Here is a 24,318-nt window from a genome sequence, read left to right on the forward strand (position 1 = left end):
TCTCTGTTGGCTTGGCCAGCATGTGTCCCTCCTGGCCAGGAGTGGGAAGTTTGGGCTCAGGCCAGGTTTGGGGACAGAGAATGAGGGGTGGCAAACTCCTCTCTGCACTTGGGTGTGGACTTAGGGCTTTGCCTCTGTCCTTCGGAGCCTGCAGAGCCAAGTCGGACCTCTGATGTGAAGGCCAGTCCCATTGACTCCTCCGGATAAAAACATCCCATTAGGCCAGGGTTGAGTAGCTGTGATGTTTTGTGCATTTTCTAGTGTGGGATAGTTGGTTTCATGGAAATACTTGTGAGAAGAAAGTGGAACTTGGTAGCAGGAGCTGGACTCCTGCTGGAGCAGTCGTGTGCCCAGCACAGCGCCACCTGCAGGTCAATTTGGAGAAGTGTACTTCAAGCCAGGCTGTCAGCTTTTTTTTTTTTTTTTTAATTTATTTATTTTTTAATTTTATTTAAGGAGAAAAGAAAAAAAAAAAGCAGGGAAAGGGTACAAGTTATACAGATTTACAGAAAAAAAATGAACAGTAGGAAATCACTAGTTAATGGATTACATATTGTCATCTTAGAAATAATTGTTCAAGTCACAAAATTAAAGCTTGTAAAGTGGACATTCCATCAATGATATTGCAAACAGTTCTGTTCATTAATCCAATAAAACTCTGTGATATCATTTTCTATCTTATACACTTAAATATACATGCAGTTACATAGTTTGGAGCACTTTCTTTTCCTCTCTTTTGTACCATGACTATTACACATTTTGGGTTTCATTGCTCCCACGGTTCTTATTACTTTTTTGGAAGAGAGTAAAACCAAATGTGACATAACAGAACAGAATCGGTCAAGTCAAAAGGGTGGACATAATAGATAATGTAAAAACATAATACAAGGTGATCAACAATGATTACTATAATGCCTCCCGCTATCTCTAATAGAATTGCCTATATCGTTAGTTATAATACAATTGAACAAAACAGTAAAGAATAAAACCGACAAAACCAAAACATTGGAGACATTGTAGGTCTTCAAAAGTAGATAAAAGTCAACAAGAATGGGCGTCATAATGAATCTCATTATCTTCACAGCTGATGCCTAAGCTTTCGAACCTGATACTATCCAGCAAAACAGAATAGGGGAACATCAGTTAAAAACCAGATGGTGAGAGTAATACAGGGCTTTAAATCAAGGTAATGAAAAGTCAAAGTGGGTTGCTATAATATATCCTGCTATTTTTTTCCTTTAATTAAAAGGATAAAGATAAAAAAGTAAATAATGGAGTGGAGATTGAGATAAAAGAGGGCATAACAACGAAACAGCGCAGATCAAAACATAACCATTTAAGCAGAATAATGTTTCACCACCAGATAATCCTAACCTAAAAGTAGTTACCATATTGTCTCTTTCTTTGAAATCCTTGAGTACAACTTCGTATACTGTAGCATTAAGTATATCAAAACAATGTAAAACCATTCAAGAGAATGACAGCATTACAGAGTATTTAGAATCGACTAACAGAAAATGAATAATGGTTTCTGTATAATCTCCTTGTCTTTACAAGGTTTTTGCTTATACTATCGTACATAATAAAATCCAGTAAGATACAACCTATTTAGACCATTGGAGACAGAAGGACAAAAGCTAGATGAGACTTCAAAACAAGATGATACTAAATCAGTATTACCTATTAAGATGTCATTTTCTCCAAAATAGCTGTTCCTATCATCCAATCTTCTCTGCCTCATTTCTGTTGAGCTCTTTTCTGTCAGTAGCTGTCAGTTTGTCTTCTTCATTTTGTTCTCTGCTCCATTCGTTGTGGCCTCTCTGCCATTATTTCTGGATTCTTTGTATTTTTCTTTTTTTTTAGAATATCCTGCAATACTCTCTGTAGAGTTGAATTGGTGGTTGCAAATTCCCCCAGTTCCTCTTTATCCTGGAAGCACCTTGTTTTTCCATCAATTTCCAGGGACAGTTGCGCAGGATATCTCAATCTTGGCTGGAGATTATTATCTTTCAAAGCTTGAATTATTTCCCCCCACGCTCTTCGTGATTTGATGGTTTGTGCCGAGAAATCTGCTGTAATTCTGATGGGTGTTCCCTTGTAAGTGGTCTGTTTCTTGTCTCTGACAGCTTTTAATATTCTGTTCTTGTATTGAATTTCTGGAATTTTTATTATTATATGCCTGGGTGTTGCTTTGTTTGGGTTGTAGGTAGCTGGGGTCCTGTATGCCTCATACATCTGAGTATCTTTACCTTTTGCTAAATTAGGAAAATTTTCCTGGATTATTTCTGTGAGTAGCTTTTGTAGTTCACTTGTTTGTGTCCCTACTTCTTCTTTTATGTTCTTAATCCTTAAGTTATGGATCCTCTTATCATCTTCTTGTCTTTGTATTATTGCTGTTTGTTTCTTTGTTATTTTTAAGAAGTTTTTCATTTCATTCTCCCATATTACAAGTCTGCCCTCCAGTTCAGATAGTCTGTCCTTAGTTTCTTTCAAGCTGTTATGCCAGTCTTCTATAGACTTCTTAGTATCTTGGTAGTCCCTTTGAACCTGCTTCACGTATTCTATGCTTTCTCTGTTTTCTCCATCAAACAATTTTCCCCTTTTTTTCTGTTCTTCCATTCCACCATCTGTTTTTTCTTGGGTGGTACTTAGCATTTCTCTAACTATTCTGCATACTTCTAGCTTCAGGTCGTTGATAACTTCATTCCTGAATTGGTCTATGAGGCTCTCTATATGGTGCCTTATGTATATTGGTGCGGTGTCTGCTATTGCCTGTTTCTCAGAATTGGGGGCTGAGGAGCCTTTCTTGTTGCTGCCTCTTCCCATGCTGCCTCTTCTTCTCTGTTCCTTATATATGCAAGCTTATATAAGAGGCCCAGCTTCTCTCCCAGTCAGCCACAGCCTGATCGAATTGCGCCAGTTAGGTGTTCCCGCTCACCGCTGGGCACCAGGGAGTTACGGACCAGGCAGCCTACGCGTCTCCCCTCCCGGCCACCGTCAGGCTCTGGGATCTGGGTTGGGACAGCCTACCAGGTCCGCTGGCAGCGTCACGCAGGCCAGGCACTTTTCACCAATCCCGCCCGAGAGGGGGATGTGTGGCTGGAGTCGCCACCGCGCCCTGCTCCCGCAGGACTGCTCGGGCCCAGAAAGTCCTCTGCTGGAGTCAAACTGTGGTAGAGTGTCAGCTTCTCTCACTCACCTCACCACAAGTCAGTGCACGCCTCCCTGCCGTTCGCAGATTGCCGTTCTCAGAGCTTCTGTGCGTCTCTCTCCTTGCCGAGCCACTGTAGAGGCAGCCAGCCGCCGCGCGGCGGGAAACCCAAATCGCGGCTTACAATGGCGCGCGGGGTCCAGCCTCCACACCGAGGCTTTTCTGTTCCTGTTTTAGCACCAGGAATGCATTCCAAGTTGGTTTCTCTCAGCCCAGTTCATTCCTGAGTCAGCAGAGCATATCTCCACCTGCTTATGTCTCCTTAGTCCGCACCATTCCTGGCTTCTGAGCCGAGTCTTTCAGAGAGCCTCCGGTAGTTGCTGTTATCTGTCCGCCATGTTCTCCCGGAAGTCCCAGGCTGTCAGCTTTTTGAGACTTAAATTTGCCTGGCCAAGAATAGATATTGGGATATTTTAGTTTATTTATAAATGTGAGTCATTTTAAGTATTTTAACTTTGCCTGATTTTGTAACTAAACCCAGGAAAGGGCTTCAAGCAGCTTTCAGCAGTAGAACAAGATGCCTCTCTCCAGCCCTAATTCTGTCCTCCTGGCCCTGGAGAGAGATGCCCTGCCAGCACTGGGATGGCAGGGCATGACTGGCTTTGGCCCTGACCTTTCTCCTTTGAGAAGCTCTTATACCTGGAGTCGGGACGACCTTGTCCAGGTATAGATATTGGCTCGAAGGCCCGTCTGTCCTTCTACTGTGCCCTGACTGACTAACTTTGAGCAGCTATGGCAAACTCAGAGCTGCCGCCCTGGCCAGGTGAGGTGCTGTGTTGAGTGACCTGCCTTCATTCATTCTGTGTGCAGGTGGACGGAGTTCCTGGTGCAAAGGCCAGCACTTGGAGTTATCATCACGATTATGTTTAAGTCCTTGTAGGTCTGACAAAGGAAAAAGAGCATACCTTGTTTTCGTTCCCCTAATGGCTGTGCAGCAGTAGTCATTAGCTATTTATTGTTTCCTGAACCTTCTTTTTCCACAGCTGTCCCCAGAGTGGTGGAGGCATCAGGCACACTAGAGGTTTGCTCAGGACACAGTGACCTGCTTGTTCTTGATTTGCTTTTGGTCCCAGTTTCAACAATTAGTTTCTGGCTGACTCCTCCTTGTTACTTAATTCTCAGCATTGTCCTTTCTCTCCACTGTGGGAGAGAGCTTTCTTCCAGCCTCAAATAATAGGGCCAATTCATTATTTCTTGTCAAACAATGGGAAAAAAAGGGAAATATTTAATTCCCAATCTCAGGAGTTCACAGTCTAGGTAGGAACAAAAAAAGTTGCTTTTGTAAGATAAAATAGATAAAGTAGGCTGATTTTACTGCTTGTATCGGTAAGATACACTTAAGTGGTGTAAACTCCAGGTGTAGGAACTCTAAGCAGTCATCTCTCCTGTTGGAAACATGGATGGAGGATGAAGAACTGAGCTTATTTCACTAGTGTGGCGGCCATTCTCTGCCGCAGTGGCGGAGGTCTAGATGTGTGGACCTTTAGGGTGAACTGTCAGTGAATCTGTATGTTTAGAAGTGGAGCCTAGTGCTTGCTTCGGCAGCACATATACTAAAATTAAAAGAGGAGCCTAGATACATAGCTGAGGTCAGATTACAAAGCAAAAAAGTTAGACTTCCTTTTGTAGAAAACCAAAAACCAGAATCAGCTAGTGGTCTATTATAATGATCAGAACCAATGCTTACTGAGTCCTTGTGAAAACCCAGGAGCTGTGTCAAGCACTTCAGTAGCTCTACTTCCTTCTTAGGTCTCTGATGTAAAGGCCACTATACTGCAGGCAGCGGAGAGGCCAAGTCTGGAGGAAGAGATTGGTTGTGAACCAAGATGTAGTTGCTGGACATGTGTGTGGGAGACAGAGGGGTGGGAGAAAGGGGGAAAGAGAGAGAGAGAGAGAGAGAGAGAGAGAGAGAGAGAGAGAGAGAGAGAGAGAGAGAGAGAGAGAGAGAAAATATGGGAATGAATGAATGAGGCAGAGACTATAGACTGGGAATGAGAGAGAGGAACCTTGGTTGCTGTGTTGATGACTATTGCATGAGGGATCATTACTGGGGAAAGCCAGGACTGAAGTGTTTTTCATGTATCCTGTTGGTTAAATACCTCTCTGATACACATTTGCTGAGTTGAAAGACAGACACGGAGTTGAATCCTGAATTCCATCCCGTGTGGGTGCTGTAATATTGGGCCTTGTTAGAAGCTTATAGTCCATGCTAACCTAACCTCTCTTGGCATTAGTTTTTTGACTATGAGGTGAGGATTATGCTGCCTGAACACAGTTACAGTGACTGGTGGCAGTCAACCTGCCTGACACAGAGCCACCCTTCAGGAGTGGGCCCCATGTCTCTACAGCAGAGTTGTTTAACACCATCACCACCACTGCTGCTGTGGGTTTGGTGATGTATGTGCGTGCTCCTGTGAAAGGAAATGTAGGGCTCAGAGTTAAAAGGTGCCCCAAATTAAGGTGACCTCTGGAACAATATAAGAAAAAAAAAAAAAGAAATTCTGATTTGTCTTTTTGGTACTATAGGCTTGATGTTTTCCAAAATTTACGTTAGTCCTTTATGTAGAAGAGAGTCCTGGGTGTGCTGGGCAGTGCCACAGGGAACCTTTTCTGACCTGTGAGGTATAGTGCACATGGGCAGCATTTGTGTGCTTAATGTGTGTGGTTTTTGTTTTAGGACCCCAAGTCCAATGTGGTCCAACAGTGGTTGTTACAACGAAGTGATCATGGAGTCATTTCCAAAACTTTTCAGTTATCTTCACATCCTATACTTGGTGACTGGTCCATTCAGGTTCAAATAAATGTGAGTACATTCTTGAGAGCAATGTTAAAGTGATTCAAATAATTCAGGTGGAGAAGTATCTCCAAAGTCACTTATTCACTGAACAGAAAAAATTAGTACAAATGATTAGACAAGTTAAGTGGTTTATTTTTAATTGGCTGTTTACTAATGAATCCTGTATCATCACAGCATATTATAGTTTAAGCATTCTTATTTCTTTCTACGATATAATGTTTGCTGATACCAATGTTTGGCATTTGGTATAAAAGATTAAATATTTACTTATTTGTTGCATGCACTGAGTATTTTACAACAGAGTGATGAATAGCTATTATTTGTAGCAAATTTTGTGTCTCAGACTAATGATTCCTGATGTGAATGTTCTAGGCACCAGTGACTCTAAGCCTTCCTGTCACCTGTCCCTTCTCCCCTGAGCCCCTGTCTCTTTCAGTGCTCTTCTAAGGATGCAATGCATAGTAAACCTTATGTAGTTTCAAAACCGTATCTTTTTAGATTAGTTTAAAAGAAAAATGATAATTATTAGGTGGGACATGTAAAATTGCCATTTTAAGTTAAATTGCCAAATACCAGTGATTTTATATGATTTATTTGAATACATAACCGTCCTCAGGCAAACATGTTATTGGAAAGAAACGCCTCAGCAAACAAATGGAAATGTGTAATTTTAAAAAAGTAATTGTGATTTCTTTTCTTAGGCATTAGGAAAGGAGCAACTGAGGGGAAGGACTTAGTTTAGCTTTTGAAATATGAAGACATTCAGTATTTTTGATTTTTCTTTGGGTTTATCTTCTCACTTTTGCCTTATTAGAAATAATGAGATCAAATGATACTTTGGGCAATTTTCCATGCCTCTGTCTTGTACTCTGGGTAACTACTTTGGAGGTAACAATATGCAATGTATTAACTATTGTTACTCTTCTATTATTTTGTTTTGAAATTTTGTTTTATTTTTTTCCATAAAAAAGTAATGTCATCTTTTACTCTTTTTGTTCAATCTTTTTTTTTTTTTTGCTTCTGGGGATTGAACTCATGACCTCACACTTCCCAGGCAGGTACTTATGCCACTGAGCTAAATCTCCAGCCCAAGGAGTCTTCACCCTTCAAAGAAGGATATTCAGACACATGTTACAACATGGACCGATCATGATAACATTATTCTGAATTAAATAAGCCAATCACAAAAGAACAAGTGGTGCATGGTTCTACCAATATGTGATATTTACAGAAATCAGAATCATAAAAACATAAAGTAAATGGTGGCTGGTGGGGGCAGGAGAAGGGAGAAATAGATAGCTGTTTAATGGGACAGTTACAGCTCTGCAGGGTGAAAAAGTTATGGAGATCAGTTACACAATATAAATATACTTAATACTACTGACCAGCATAATTAAAAATGGTAAAGGTGAAGTTTATGTTACATGTCTTTTACTAAAACTAAAAATTGAAAAATATGGCCTTGCATGGTGGTGCATGCCTGTAATTCCAGCACTGAGGGAGCCTGAGGCAGGGAGATCGCACGCAGGTTTGAGCTCAACATGGGTAATTTAGCATGACCCTATCTCAAACACAACACTGCACAACACAACACAAAACACAAAAACAAACAGCTCAGCGATAAGAGTGTCCCTGTGTTCAGTCTTCAGTGGGGGAGAATATTGAGGCAATGTTGTAAAAGTGGTTTGTAATGCGTAACTATTAAAGCCGTGCTTGTAGGATTTGCATGTGTGGTTTTTGCTTATTTTTCTTATGTATGATTTATAACCAAATTCTAAATGTTGGGAAAGTACAAAATTAGAGAGGACAGAGGGTTACCGTTTCATAGTGAAGACATGTGGTCTCCACATCTCTCACGACTACACTGGGCCATCGGACTTCAGTTTTCCAGGCTGTTTTTCTCTGTAATTCCATGTAACTGTAGTGAATTTTAAGAAGGTGAGCCTCTCCTGTTGGCTGCGCACAGTGTGAGGTAATTACGCATGTTCTCACATTGCACATGCTGTCTGGTCCTGTGAGGTGGTTGTTTCTGTGTCTGTCTTACCATGGCAGGAGCATGGCCCAGAGTCACTGAGCAACTTCTTGAGGAAGCAGAAGTTTATTGGACCTCCCATTCTGTCTTTGGTTCAGTGTAGATTAAATGGCAGCTTTCCATTCACTTCATTGCTTTCAGGTCCTCAGTGTCTCTCTGTTGGAGCAATAAGCTTAATAATATCTTCAAATGGATAACGGGCATTTTCTGTGGGCCTTGCTCTTCCCCTAAACTGAGGGGTTAAAAGTCTTTCCTTGTTTTTATCTGTAGTTCACATTTTTGGGGGCCACATCCTAAAAGTGTGCTTGTCATCTTTCTGTAGATGACAGCGTGGCAAGCGAGGCGGTCCTGTGGGGGCGGGGGCAGGTCTGAGCGAGGGAGTGAGACATATCCAAGCAGTGCGGAAGCTGGAGCAGGGTGGGGTGAGTCACGGGGAAGGTTTAAATTCATAAAGAAGGAGGAAAGCAGGTCTTCGTGAAACTTAGAAAAGGATTTTCATAGCAGTAGGGAAAATGAAGAGAACCTGTGTGTCTGGGGAGGTGGGAGAAGTTTGGGAGCGTACTGTGGGTGTGCATGAGTTAGGATTTTATATTCAGTTCCCAGTTACATTTTCCAGGAATCAGTTGTTTTACTATTCATCCATTCATGCATCCGTGTGTTTACCCATGCATCCATGCATGCATCCATCCATCCATCTGTCCATTCATCTGTCCATTCATCTGTGAATCTGCCTTCCTGTCCATACAAGTAGCCATGCTCACAGCCATCCATCCACACATCCTCCATGCATCTATCCAAGCATGCATCTGGGTATCCCCTCACACAGCCGTCCATGCATCGTCTGTGCACCATCCATCTGCGCATCCATCTAGCCAGTGTGTGTTGAGGACTTATTGTGTGACGATGCTTTCAAGGAAGCTAAACTCTTTCTTTTTTTTTTTTTTTGGTACCAGGGATCGAACTCATGATCTTGTGCAGGTGTTTATGCTGCTGAGCTAAATCCCTGGCCCCAAGGAAGCTAAACTCTTGTACTTATTGGATCTCTGCTTTCAAAGATCACAGTTGTGGTAACATGAATAATATAATAAAAGTTAAATAGCACAAAGGTGAAGACAGACACAAGGCAGTGCAGTAGCTGAGGAACCGTAAGGTCCTGGCCTACTTTGGTGAGAAACAGCTTTATGGTGGGGATGCGTGTGAGTGTTCATGTCTCTCACAATATGCTGCATTTGCAGTTACTTTCTTATAAACATTTGAGATATGCTTCAGTCTAATTCTAAACGGGCTGGTCACCTTGTTTTAGGTAAACAGCCACCACTTTCAGAGCCCTGCAAGGCACGTCCTGCATGGGAGGCTGGAGGCCAGAGGATGGACTGTGTGGGTCGGGTGTCCATTGCTGGTCCACTCCAGAGTCACCCTGCACCGTGGTGGGTGAGGGCAGTTTCATCTGGGTAATGGCTCTGAGAGATTACTTTGTTTAAAGGGTGGTGAACAGAACAAGGGCCAAAGGCGAGAGGGGTTAGAATAGTGTGTGTGTGGTCTTGTGCAGGGCAGGAGTTTGCGTACTGACTGAGCAGAAGGATTTCTCATGCAGGCGTGGACTTGACCTGAGAGCACTTTGGTAGGGAGGAAAGAGCTACTGTCCATAAGGGAATATAGTTACTGAGAAATTTAGAAAACATTCACAAGATCTGGCTTTCACGTGTCTCTTCAGCCTTGTTAAGTGGCACCTGTACCTTTTAGAATATTGTGTCCTTTATGTTTCTTAGCCTTTTACATCTGTGTCATCCCAGAGCCTTCCACATGTGGCTCCCTCTGCCTGTAGTCTGCTCTTCCTCCTGTTAGTCTCGCTACTTTTTAAAAAGACTGAACTCCTCCAGACATTTGCACAGCACTCATTCGTGTCGCTTTTACTTTCTTCTCTAAGTGTAGCAACTGTTTTGTCTGCCTCATCCTTCTGCCCCCAGAAACTTGCACAGAAGTCAGGAGCTTCTAAATATTTTGAATTAACTACAATTCAGAAATTTGCAAAGTATCTTTATCCTTTTGAAGACAAGTGTATTGATCAGGCACTTACTGCTGATGAAATGTTAATTTGAACCACATAACATTGAAAAAATAAGCCTGCTTTATTAAAAAAATTGTATCAATGACCACCAGGAGGCAGTATAACCAAAAACATGATTGGAGGTGCCCCTGGTATGCAACCTCCACCTTGGTTTTCATCTTTCCTGGATGCTTGCACAGCACTGAAAGACTGCACACGGCTTATGACTAACTTTTCTTTTAGCACTGAATAATCACTATGGAGAAAGTAAATTCATTATTTAAATAGACGTATATATCAGAGACACATATATCAAATTATATATATTTTAAAAATTTTGTTTTTCTCCCGAGGCAGTGACCATTCTCAGTATAAAGCTCAGGGAAGGGAAACTTATTTTCAGAAGAGTATTTTGAAATCCCATTCTGTCTGTAGAGAAATATGTACTGGTATTAGTGTGACCACTAAAGGACAATGTAATAAAAAATAGGACTTACCAGAGTTTCGATTTGTAATGATTAAAATGGCATTCTTGAGTCACACTTTGCCGTTGGTCCAAAAAGGGCCCTTTAATAAAACACACTTGATGGATTCCTTGGCATTTATCCAATTACAACATGTTTCTTCATAAAGTGAGGTAATGAATCATTTATTTTCCTGTTAACTTTTCTGGAATAACTTATATTGATTTGACATTTGTGTATTGCTTTAACCTCTAGGATTTTACATGATGAGTAATTATGTTGGTGTAGTAATGTTTCTGTGTTTTTTTACTCTTATTTTTAATGTTTTTCACTCCCTATTTTACAGTATATGCTGGTGGAACATAGTAAGTTCCTGTATATTCATAGACCCATTTTATTGTTGTCCCCCCCCCCCCTTTTGGAGCACTGAGGATTATACCTCGGGCTTTGTGTGTACTAGGCAAACTTTCTGTCAGTGAGCTGCTACCTGTCATTTATTTTACTAGTTGGTTGAGACAGGATCTGATTATGTAGTTCAGGCTGGTTTTTAACTCACTATTTAGCCTAAACTGGTCTCAAATTTGAGTAATCCTCCCTTCTTATCCTCCTGAGTGCTGGGACTATAGGTGTGCACCACCACACTCAGATTCCCCAGCTCTTTATTATTATTATTAATTATATTATTATACTTTTAAAAATACTTAAAATTTTTATTAGTACATGTTTGCAATACACAATGATTACATTCACTGTAGGAATTTGGTGCATGTACATAACACATCTTAATTTTTCTACTTCCCCAGCCCTTTTTTATTGTTTTACTTTGAGAGCTTGTCTCCCTAAATTTCCCAGACTGGGATCCTTTCTTTTCTTTTTTTTTTAAATTTTATTTTGAAAGTATACAACAGAACAAGACAGAATAAAGCCAATTAAGATCATACAGTGAAATTGGTACAAAACTTCACAGCAGGTTACCGGGATAACAGTAATAGGTATCACAGTATATTTTGCTATCTTTATAATAGTTGTTCTTTCAATCCTGTATATCAAAATGAGATGAAATATAGAATACTATAGAACTTATCAAAACAGAATATTGAATACAGCAGTACCATTAATCAGAAAACAGCAAAACAGTAATAAAAATATTTGCCTTCAAAGAACTGGTAGAAGGAAGTCCCCCTTATTTGCTATGGTCAACCTCCCAGGACACGCTCAGATTTCTGGTTCCCATTTGCTAATGGGTGGTGGAGGAGTGGGGGAAGAAGGAGATACGGGAAGTGGGATATTTGACTCTAGGCGGTGCATCAGTAGGTTCACTGTTGCTTAGCAGGGAGGCAGGCTGGTTGTTTGGTTTCACAGTGTCGTAAGTTCCAACATGGTGTGGATCTCAGGAGCTGCTGCTGGTTCTCCCCCTGGTGGGGCCGCAGTCTCTGGGCTCCTTTCTTAGCCTCCCACATAGCTGGGATTATAGGGATGTGCCATGGTGTTTAGATGGCTTATGATTTATTTTTACAATGTTAGTTTAATAAAATTGCACAGAAAATTTCTTTCTCCCTCCCTCCCTCCTTCCCTCTTGCTGTCTCCCTTTTCTGTCTTTCTACCTTCTGTCTCTCCTTCCCTCTCTCCCTTCTTCCTTCTCTCTCCTCCTCTTTCCCTCCCTCCTTTCCTTCCTGTTTTCTCTAGCACTGATGCTGAGGACTCAGGACCTTAAGTGTGTCAGGCAAGCGCTCCATCATTGAGCTGCATGCTAAGCCAGCAAAGCAGTTCTGGTGGTGTTATCTTTAAGCCCTCTTGAAAGTGAGCAAAATTTAGTAAGACAGTAGTCTTACTACGGCAGTTGACAGTTGACTTCTTTTGGCTGTTGTTTATGCATATGATCAATTCTCACATCTGTATCTGATGTGAATAATTCTTTACAGCCTGGGAGATTTTGCTTGCTTTTTTTTCCCTCTAATAGAATGTTACTGCATTCTAATAGAATGTTATTTTAAAGAGAATAAAACCAAACAAAATGAGACAGAATAAAACCAATCAAAACAAAACAATGAGAGTGATACAGAACTTCAAAACAAGGTAATACAAATCATCAGTGGCTACCATAAAATATCTTTTTTTTTTTTTGTCTTTACCAGTACTGGGGATCGAACTCACGACTGCCTGCTTGCAAGGCAGGCACTTACGCCGCTGAGCTAAATCCCCAGCCCCCCCATAAAATATCTTGTTATCTTCAAAATAGCTGACCATACCATTAGACATAACAGAATCTAACAAAACAAAACAGAATAAAATCAAACCAAACAAAACAATAAAAATGATATAGGACTTGAAAACAAGGTGGTAGGAAATTAACAATGGCTGTCACCATCCCTTTTTAGACATTTTCTCTGTTTCACCTGTACAATATCTATTGTGCATTTTGGATCCCACTAACTCCTTCTTTTTTTTTCTCTGTAATTTTAAAGGGAATAAGCAGCAATGAAACAAATTGAAATAGTAACAATATGGTAGGAAATCCACAATAGTTACTATATTGCATATTGTTGTCCTCTAAATAGTTGCTTGGCTTTAGGCCTGTAAAGTCAATCAAGCAAAACAGTTCCTCCAAACCCACTGGTTGCTCACGGAGGAGGGAGGTGCTTTCCTCTCCCCAGCCCAGTGCTGAGGCAGGGGGCTTAGTTCCCTTCCTGGTTCTCCCCAGCCGGTGCTCTGGCTGGCTCACAGAGGGGCTTAGCTTCTATCTTGGCTTTCCTGGTCCATGCTCCTGATTCTGCTTTCTTGAGGAGAATCACTGTCTCCTCCTCCCACGGTTCGGCTGCCGGAGCCCCTCATTGTTTCCTGCTGAGCGTCCATGCTCTCCTTTCACAGCGGGTGTTAGTTTTAATTTCTGGTTCCATATGACTTTAGGATTCTTTCTGATGTGGGCATTCACAGATAGAAACAAAATCTGTGACCAGAATCATGAAAATAATTAAGTTTGTGAACTGAGGTACCACTGTATTTGCCTCAATATCCAGTTCTTTGGGAATTGGCTACAGTATTGTTATTGACACAAAGGCAAATCAGATATTGACATTCAGAGAAAACCAATAGCAACAACTGTGTCACTTTGATTGTAGTATTAAAATCAACAACAGTGGTAATGACAAAGGTAAGCTAGAACCAGATGTGGTGGTACATATCTATAATCCCAACACTCAGGAGGCTGAGGCGGGAGGATCATTATGAGTTCGAGCCCAGCTTGGCTACATAAATGACTGCACTACACAGAAAGACTCTGGCTCAAAAAAATTTGGATATTGACATACCTTACAAACTAATAATGTATCAGCCTTAACCACTGAAAAATAATCTACGTAGTATAAATACAAGGTAAACTAAATGTTGATCTATAGTAAATATGTATTAAATAGAACAATTTTACCTCCACTAAATATAGAGCAGTATTCAACGGTAATAAAATATTTAACTAGCTATCTGAAGATTCATGAAGATTAATAGTTATATATTACTAGTAAAGATAGAAGTAATGAGAACCATATAATGAAAAAGGTAAAATTTGAAACATTAGTCAATGAAAGATAAAAAGGATGAGAGAAGAGTGAGATGGGGGTTGTATTGATTCATAAAAGGAAATTAATAGTGTTAGAAAACAGCAGCAGAAAAGAATAAATAGCAAAAGAAGAAAAAAGGACAACAGCAAAATAAGGAATTGAAAGAAAGATAAAATGAAGAGAAAGGAAAAGCATTAAAAAGGGAAAAACCGACTGAGTAAAAAGAAATTTCCTCTGTGCGTGTGCGTTTGAGACTAGACCTTGCCATATAGTTCAGGCTGGCCTTGAGCTCACTGTGTAGCCCAGGCTGGCCTCAGACTCATGGCGATCCTCCTGCCTCAGCAGGTGTGCAGCACCATGCCTGATCACTCCTCTGTGTTTTTGAATGAATGTTTTTCTAGGATCCACAGCCTTGGAATCCAGTAAGTCATGATTTTCTCTGCCTGGCTTTAGGCCTGTGAGTTTGTTGGGGTGCCCTCCATGCATCAGAGGCTCCTCTGTCTGTTCACGCCAGTCTGGTAACTGTCTAAGCCGAGGTTTGTCCTTTGCTCATGATGGGAAAAGTGGTCAGGCCCCTGTGTGCTGCTGGATGTAGGACACTGTGCAGGCTTCAAGCAGACAGTTGGACTGAAGGTCAGTGCTCACTGGGCCTGGAGTCTCACTATGGAGGGCAGGGTCTGTGCCCTTCCCAGTCTGAGCTTACACTTCTCAGGAGGTGTGTGTCTAACCTGCCCCTCCTCCACAGCCACAGTGGTCTCCCAAGGTTGTCTATCCCAGTCACTTTGGGCAGGTAACACTGGACTCTTGGAAGCTGCTGGCCAGGTGTAGGTGTGTGCTTTCTCTTTGGGTCTGTTGGCTCTCTGGCTTGCTTCCTCTCTTGTGATGCTGGTTTTGTTCAGGATCATGTTGGTCAGTTAGTCAATGCATTTGCTGCCCAATGCCAAGGGAAAGCAAAAACATACTGGTGTTTAGAGCTCCCCCAAATAGTTTCAATTTCCCCCCAATTTGTTTTCACTGTACTAAAATAATACAGTGTAAAGTTTATGGTCTTGACTGCCTTCAGGTGTAGAGTTCATTGGGATTAAGTTCATTAAGATTATTTCGCAACCATCACTACCATCCATCCATCCATCCATCCTTGTAGACCTCTTTCCACCTTGTGAGACTGAAACTCTGTACCTGTTATAGAACTTCCACTTTTCTGCTTCCACCTAGCGTTGGCAATGACTTTTCTACTTTCTGTGATTTATGATAACCCAAAGCGTTTTGTATCAATGGAGTCATCGGCATGTCCTTTGTGACTTTGTGTGATGTTCTTAGGACATTTGTTCACATTGATGCATAATACAAAAATTTTCTTCCTTTTAAAAGCCAAGTAATACTGTATTTCATTGCATGAATATGCTACCTTTAGTTGCAAGTGATTTTGCTTTTATGATTTTTAAAATTGTGCCCTAGGTTGTAAGGAGTCAGTTTTAAAGATTCTTAGAAAGGCTACGGCTAGTGACTGCGAACAGCCTCGGGGAGCCAGCGTTCTGGTACAGTAGCCCTCACCCTGTGTGTGTTCTGGAGCTCAGGCCCCGAGGGACCCACATACTAGCACTTACGCTCTTCTGAGTGCCTGGAGCAAGAGTGAGGCCCTGAAAGATTCTTGCTTTCTTGGAAACTGCAGCCTTTTGTCCTCTGACGCCTTCTCCAAAACCTGTAGCTGAGCTTACCGCCAGCGTCACCTGGGGCTCGGGACCTCCTCAGACTTACCGCTGACCCTGAGATTGAACGTGTCAAATCTGCTGCCTGGGAAGCTTGTTAGAGATGCTTGCTCCAGGCCCACACCTGGGGTCACAATGTGCTTATTTTGATCCAGGAATTTGAACTTTAAATGAACACTGTAAGAAGTCCTTTTTCTCCCCTAATTTTAAGATGTATTGATGAATGCTGGTAGCTTGGCATCCTTAGTATTTCTGTTCTGCTAAGAGGAATTGTTGGGTAATGAACAGGATGTGCAACTGGAGGTAGGCCATCTGGGTTATTCTTTTGAGTTTTCTGGTGGTGATACTTAAGATTATTTCCTGCTCTCAGTGACTAGCTTAATAGAGCTGTGTGCCAGTTGGCTCATGGGGAGGGTGAACTGGCTTCTCTCTTTCTGGGCCCTATGTGGCTTGCCCAGTTTTGATAACTTCTTATTTCTCATATATCTTCCAACTAGATCCATTTCTACAAAATCTAATATAGTTAAGTCTTTCACATACAGAGACCCTCAAAAGATAGAGTACCACTTTCTCTTCCAGTGAGGACACATTGCTTTTCTCGCCCTTCTTCAACAAAGAAAAGCAGTTGTATCATCTCTCTGTCTGCATTTCCTCAACCCATTCCAGTTTTGGTTCCTAAATTTCTTTTGTTTTTAATCTGGGTTCTTCTCTTTGGCCACTTTTGTGATTTATTCTTTTACTCACTTTTTTTTGACATATTGCAAAGTTTGGTTATAAGTTTCTTTTATTTTTCATTCTAGGCAAATTAATCCATAGATGTGGTCTCAAATTTCCATACATACTAATGCATTTCCAGGGCGTCTTTCTGAAGACCTCTGTGTTGCAAGCCTGTGCTGTAAAACCACCTCTCTATGTAACATCTCTGTGTGGATGTTTCAAAACACCTTACGGTCACCATGACCAATACATTCCTGATTTTCTTCCATCACATCATGGCTCTTACTCATCCAATTGGATGGTTTTGTCTCCGGGCTGCTGGGCAAGCTGATAATCTTGGAGTTCTCCTTGATGTCTTACGCTCTTTCACCACCCGTATCCTTATTCTTAAATGTATTCAGACCCAGCTTTTACTCTTTATGTCTACCTCTGTCTCCCTTATCCAAAGTTTAGATTACAGTTATCTAAACTTTCCAATTTTCATCTGATTATAAAAGTGACCCATAATTAAGGTAAAGGCATTAAAACATTACACACTAGAAAGTATATGTTTATGATTAACCCTCCCCCCAAAAGAAACATTTGTTGTCATCTTGTTGATTTTTGCAGGACACTTTTAGGTAATAATTTGAGATGTTTAAAGTAGTTTTGGTGGCAGATTAGAGGAAGGGAAACTGAAGACTTGGTAACAGTATCACTGTAGAGAAAACAGAGAAATGTCTTCTGTGTTAGCTCGTAGTAGTCCAGTCTAAAGGTACTAAGGAGATGCATTAGAGGAGCAGCAAATATTAAAGAGGAATGGGCGAATTCAAGAAACACTTTAAAGAAGAATCACCAATCACTAGGGTTAGTGACTGAATTTTGACTGGGACAAAAGAGTAAGAGGAGCAGAGCAGGTGACTGTGGGGTTTCAAGTGCTGGCCTTTGGGGGAATCATCTGTTACAGCCACTGGGAAAGTCAGAGATGAGCAAAGGTCTTTAGACAGATCAGAAACCACCACATTCAGGAGGTAGGCAGAAGAGCCACCCAAAACAGCAGAGAAAGAACAGCTGGGCTTGGGAAGAGAGAAGCGAGAGTGTGGGTGTAGAGAACAGCAGGGGAAGAGATTCAGGATGGGGGGCTGCAGAGGCTCAGGGGGAGCAAGGCCGGACTGTGGGCAGTCAGGGGTGAGCCATTCTCGAGAAGGCTTTGGTGCCATGGAAAGGTGGAGGCAGGGTCCAGGTTGCAGGAGCAAAGAGGAGTAGAGATCACTCATTTCAAACTTTTTTTTGGTTCCTGATAAAGAGAATTAATATGGCATCTGGTTGGGATAGCAATAAAATACTGTGTAATTTCACTTACATTAATGATATTCGTATTTTTATTTACTCCAAGTAAACTTTTGTGAACCAGTCCAGAACTTTGACCATAACTGTAACTGTGGAAAAAAGTTGTATGAGTTGAGAATTTGGTTACTTTTTCAATTCTCAGCCTTTCTTAGCAAGATCAGTAAGCAGTCCATTTTCTGTGCTCAGTTCTTTACGTGTAACTATAGCTTAAACATTTACTATTCAGCAAATACAGTTTAAAGACCTACATTATTCTCATGCTATTAAGTCCTGTCCATGAGGTTTCGCTTCTTGGAGTGAAATGCAGAGCAAATTTCATGACTTTTTCTGGTTATTCTTTGTATTTATTTATTTATTTGCTTATTGGTACAGGGGATTGAACTCATGACCTTGCATTTGCCAGGCAGGCACTTGTGCCGCTTAGCTAAATCCTCTGGTTATTCTATGGTAATAAAATTTTTGGCTGCATACACACACAGAAGTCTACATTTACTAATTAATCTGTACAGTTCTAGTACAGATTCAGGTATTTCCTTCTCCCTGCTTGGATCTTCCTTGGTCTTGTGCCTGTCCTCAATCCCTCCAGAATGAATTAGAGGAGAGAGGTAAGGAGTAAGACATTCTTACATGACATGTAAAGATAAGACATAAAAATTTCCCAATATTCTTGCTGGGTATGGTGGTACATGCCAACAATTGGGAGGTGGATACAAGAGGATTGTTGTAAGTCTGAGGCCAGCCTGGGCTACATAATGAGTGTAAGACCAGTCTGTACTACACAATGAGACAGTTTTGAGACAAAACAAAACAAAACAGAACCCCCCAAAACCGAAATCAAACCCTACCACCAAAAGATTTTTCCCAATATTTGTCTTACAAAAATGGCAACTTAATATGGTTCACTGTAGTACTATTGTCAACTTGTGTCAAATGCTCTGGGATTAGGAGGAATTTATTTAGAACTAGCACCTTTTTTTTTCTTAGATCTTCTGTGGACTCTAGCACATACTTACAGTCACGGGGAGGTCTTCTATCCAGGAGGCTTGCATGCTTTGGAACCACCTCCTCTGAATTGGCAGCTTCTAGGTATGCTGTCAGCTCCTGGGCATCTGGAGTACCACTTCCCTCGCCCTCCTGAGGCTGATTTGATTAGGATAGAAAACAGTCCCACAATGAGTCACTCTTTTCTGCAAATACAGTGGGGAAACATTCTGACACTTTCTCTGCTTTGGCATTCTGGAGTCACACTCTTAGCTGTGCTGTTGGTGTAGATGAAGAGTGCCAGTAATCTCTCAGCCCTTTCAGTTGTCTGAAGAGCTTGGCTCTTGACAGCTTGACGATGCTTCTAGGGACACATATCCAGCTCTCTGGGTTGTCCCACTGAAGCTGTTTTTTCAAGGCTTAAAATGAGGAGCAAATAACTCCCATCTAAGGGGAGGTAGGGTGTGTGCCATGGCCAACCTGTAGAAACTCCTAAAATTCCCTTTAGTTCTACCTCAACCCTTTGTGGACTTCATCTAAGTGAGAGATGAAGACTTGCAGACTGTGTTTGGGAGCTTGCTTCACCAGGCCTGCCCAGCAGGCCTACACTTGGCTTTGGAGTGTGGAAGGCGTTCATGTCTGTTGTCTTCAGGGCCAAAGTCCAAACTAGGTCTGGAAGAGTTTCATTTTAATATCCTGTCATGTGTAGATTTTAAAAATGCAGTGCTTTTCTTAGTCTTTAAATACACAGTAAATTCTGACACTGGAGATAAACGGTAAGACACACTGTTATGAAATGGAAATAATCCATCCAGGTGCTTAATTCTATTTCTAAGCATTTTTCACTCCATAAGCAAGAGTTGAAACAAATTGACCTACATTTTAAATGTATTTTTAAATGGTGTCATGTAGTGTGCTATAGTCATTTAAGTTTTGTTAAAAATAGAAATGCTCTTAGGAATTGGATGGCTTCGTAGAGAAGGAAAATTCTGAGACTCATTTCAGTAATTCATGTGTCTCCAATTTGTAGTTGAGTCATAGCATACATCTTAGAAAAGTAGGAAAATACTGTTTTCTCTTTTTCTCTTTCATTTGACTGACTTCCATAACATACATCCTCACAATGAATTATCTAGTCAAGGAATGACCAGATAAATTACAGAGGTTGCTGAGACTACCTGCTGGCTCTTCTTTTCTGTATTTGCCTGAGAAGTTGTTTAGAAAATCTGATTAAAGCAGGCCTACATCTAATATAAACAGAGAGTAAGTATTTGTACTTTCTAGTGGTGAGCTTCCCCGTGAACGGTGACCATATTGGAGAGAGAAGCGCTGAGGTGTTGGTGAGCTCTGTTTTATCTTATTTGGAAAGGAGTTTGCCTGGAAGACAAGCTGCCCAAAAATTTAAGCCTTTGGGTTGTTGGCAGAGAATGACATAGCCATTTTCATGGAGGACGGTTAACATAAAAGCTCATTTTGTAGCAGATTAAACCTGAAATTGAAGAAAAATTATGTAGTAAAAGAAACCTGTCCATCCTACAAAAGACCAGGTGTATTTTTGTTCTTTTAAAAAAATTTTCTATATTTTTTGCTCCATGATTTTAGTTAAATCTAGTCAACTTTAGTTCAGCTAGCACTAACATAGAATAATTTGGAAATAAATTTGATTTTTTTAAGACCATGAGTCTGTGTACCCTGGCCTGAAGACCAAATCAACTTGACTCCTGTTTTTTTTTTTTTTAATTAAAATTTTTTATTAGTATGCAGTTAATAGTGCCTGCTGTTTACATTCCTTGTAGGGAATTGGTACATATACACAGAACATTTTAAATTCCTTTTTCCACCCCCTTTTTCTTTCCACCTCCCCCTCACTCTTTTTTGTCTTTTTGAGACAGGGTCTCACTACGCAGTTTAGGCTGGGCTTGAGCTCACTTTGTAGCCCAGGCTGGTCTTGAATTTGCAATGATCCTCCTGCTTCAGCCTTCAGGGATTACTGGCATGTGCCACCATATCTGGCTTCTTCTCCATTCATCTTTTGAACCCCCTTTTCTTTTTGGTGCATGTTTGCAGTGCATAATGTTTATATTCTTTGTTTGGAGTTGATAGATATGCATAACACATCTCAATTCTTTTTTCATCCCCTTTCCTCTCTCCCTCCTTGATCTCATTTCCTTTTGAGAAAGATCTGTCTCCCTACTTCCTATGATCTAACTTTTATTTATACCTTGGGTTTCTCATATAAGAAGAATCACACAGGACTGGGGATTTAGCTCAGCGGCATAAGCGCCTGCCTTGCAATTGTGTGGTTGTGAGTTCAATCCCTGGTACTGATACAAAAAGAAGAAGAAGAAGAAGAAGAAGAAGAAGAAGAAGAAGAAGAAGAAGAAGGAGAAGGAGGAGAAGGAGAAGGAGAGGGAGGGGGAGGGGAAGGGGGAGGGGGAGGGGGAGGGGGAGGGGGAGGAGGAGGAGGAGGAGGAGGAGAAGAAGAAGAAGAAGAAGAAGAAGAAGAAGAAGAAGAAGAAGAAGAAGAAGAAGAAGAAGAAGAAGAAGATTAGTCTTATTTATTTCATGTAACATTATGGTCTCAAGATGTAACCCTTTTGTTGAAAATAACTCAGAGTTGTCTTTATGGCAGAAAAGTACCCCATTGTCTTAGTTACTTTTCTTTCATTGCTGAGACAAAATACCTGACATTCAAAGTTAAAGGGGGAAAGATTTATTTACGGTTATGGTCTGTATAGGTTTCAGTTCAAAACCTGCCTACTCCAAGGCAGGGTGGCACATGGCAGAGGGGCAACTGTGTATGGCAACGGAAAACAACAAGAGACTTACAGTGTCTTTCTGCCCCTTTTATCTTACCCAGACTGCTGGGATTAGGGATTATTTCAGAAAGATTTCTAGAGGGGAACAACAGCTGGGTCAAGTGGAACTTTTGGGGGGTATTGAGAGTCAAACTCATGACCTTGTATTTGCCAGGCAAACACTGTCATTGAGTTATATCCCTGGCCCTCAGGTGGAATTTCTACTTTTACTTTTTTGAGGCATCTTCATACTGATTTATGAAGCGGTTATACAAGTTTACATTCCCATTAGCAATGTAGAAGTTTCCCTTTCCCTGAAGCCTTGCCAGGGATTTTGTTTAGGTGATTTTATTTTATTATTTTTATTTTTTAATTATATTTTATTATTATTACTTTTTTGAGACAAGGTCTTATTATGCAGTTCGGACTGAGCTCAAATTCACAGCAATCCTCCTGCTTCAGCCTCTCAGGTATTGGAATTACAGTCCTGTGCCACTACATCTGGCTAGCATTTGTTATTATTTGATACTTTAATGATGACTATTCTTTCTGAGGTTAGATGGTATTGTTTTAATTTGCATTTCTCTATCGGTCAGCAATGTTGTATATACTGGCTGTTTGTACTTCTTCTTAGACGTGACTGTTCATTTCATTTAACCATTTTTTTGATTGGGTCTTTTATTATTTATTTATTTATTTTTTGGTACCGGGAATTGGACTCATGACCTTGCACTTCCCAGGCAGGCACTGTGCCACTGAGCTGTATTCCTGACCTGAGTCTTTTACTTTTTGAGGGGTCTAGTTATTTTGAGTTCTTTATATATTCTAAATATTAGTCCTCTGTCTGGGGGGGTATAGCTATGAATTTTCCTCTACTCTTTAGGCTGTCTTTTCACTCTGTTGGTTGTTTCTTTTGCTGTGTAGAAGCTTTTTAATTTAGTATTATCCCATTTATTGATTTTTAAAAATTTTTTATTTTAAAGAGAATAAAATGTAGCAAAATTAAAACAGAATGAAGCCAATTAAAACAAAACAGTGTAAGTGACACAGGACTTCAAGATAATAGGAAATCAACAGTGGCTACCATAATGTCTCTTGTCTTCAAAATAGCTGCCCATACAGAACAGAATAGAACTAATGAAAACAAAACAATGCAATAAAAGATTTTAAAACAAGATAACAGTAAATCCAAAATGGCTACCATAATATATCTTGCTATCTTTGAAATAGCTGCCCATGTCATTGGACGTAATAAAATCAAACAAGACAAAACAGAATAAAACCCAATCAAACAAGACAATGAAAATGATATAGGACTTCCAAATAAGATAATAGGGCATTAACAGTGGCCACCGCCTTCAGAAGGAGATCCCCCATATATGCTGGACAGATGACCAGATTACTGGCTTTAGGCCTACAAAGTCATTGAAACACTAAACACTTCAAGCATTAAGTTGTATTTTACCTCAATAGCTATCGTAGCAGCCTGTGTTTCTCTGCATCAGCCAGTCACTTCTGGAGAGTGGGGTGAGGGACTTTGGCTCTTCTTGTCTTTCAGCTTGTGCGTAGAAAGGAGCTGGCATCAGGTTCTTCCCTGATTCTTGGAATTACTGAGTCTGAATCACTGGATTGAGATATGGGCAGATAAAAACTTGAGAGCTGATGAGTTTTTCAGGATAAGTAGGGCCAATGGTTATGGATCAGGAAGACTTATATAAATGAAGCAAGGAAGAGCTTGAAAAATGTTTAGAAATACCACGAAATCAGAAGTCTTGAGAATGTATATTACCTTAATGATTGAAGGAGGCAGACAACAGAAAGATGGAAAATCACACGGGCATGGTGGTGCCCATCTGTAATCCCAGTCACTTGGGAGATTGAGACAGGATTATGAGGATTATGAGTTCAAGGCAGGGACAGCCTGGGCAGTTTGGGGAAACTCCTATGTCAAGAGAGAAAAGGGAAGGGAGGGAGAAGGAGAAGGAACAGAGAGAGATGCAGAGAGACAGAGAAAGACAGAGAGAGACACACAAAGAGAATAAGAATGTGGATGAGGATGAGAATGAGAATGGGAGAATGAATGAATCCAGGAAGCATCAAGCATGATTGGCAATGTAGGAGGCAGAAAAGGATACAGACTTCATTTTGGTTATAATTTATTATAGCTACGTATGTGTTGAATAATTGCCCATAACTTGGTTTTAAGGTATTTGCTTAAAGTAAGCCCAAATAAATGAGCTGATTTTCTGCATTTGTAAAAGCTAGTAATTTTTGTTTAGTCTAACATGTATTTATTGAACACTTTCTTGTGCCAGGCACTGGGGTAGGTTTGTAACCTGAGCGATATAGAAATAATCCACTCTAGACCTGGATTTCAAAGAACCTGCAGCAAGATAAGCTTATGTATCTAAACACTAACGATGCAGGGAAGAAAGCAACAGGAAGCAAAGGCAGGACTAACATGCATAGGGGAGTGGTGGGCAGAGAAGTTGCCCCTGGTGTGGAGACCCGGAGAAATAGCAGTGTTTGAGCGAAGCTTTGGGAAATGGGAGAGGTGAAGCAGATAAGTGGAGTAGGAAAAGGAAGCGCAGGTTACAGTGTGTGGACCCCGCGACGCTATCCACTTTGTCTAGTTGTGCCTTGCTTCACAGGGGGACACTGTGAGAAGGGCTCACTGCG

The 24,318-nt window shown here is 40.9% G+C and overlaps 1 protein-coding gene across 1 annotated transcript in view; it reads left to right on the top strand.

Annotated features, from left to right (window-relative positions):
- The window catches only part of Cd109 (CD109 molecule), a 138,694-nt gene that overhangs the window by 37,119 nt on the left and 77,257 nt on the right, over positions 1 to 24,318 (top strand). Inside the window, exon 5 of the mRNA XM_063226895.1 lies at positions 5,889 to 6,014. Coding sequence (XP_063082965.1) covers positions 5,889 to 6,014 — 126 coding nt within the window. The remainder of the gene's footprint in view (positions 1 to 5,888; positions 6,015 to 24,318) is intronic.

This window comes from Cavia porcellus, unplaced genomic scaffold (assembly GCF_034190915.1).
Source record: "Cavia porcellus strain 051 isolate PalLab524CR breed Dunkin Hartley unplaced genomic scaffold, mCavPor4.1 scaffold_16, whole genome shotgun sequence".
NCBI lineage: Eukaryota > Metazoa > Chordata > Mammalia > Rodentia > Caviidae > Cavia > Cavia porcellus.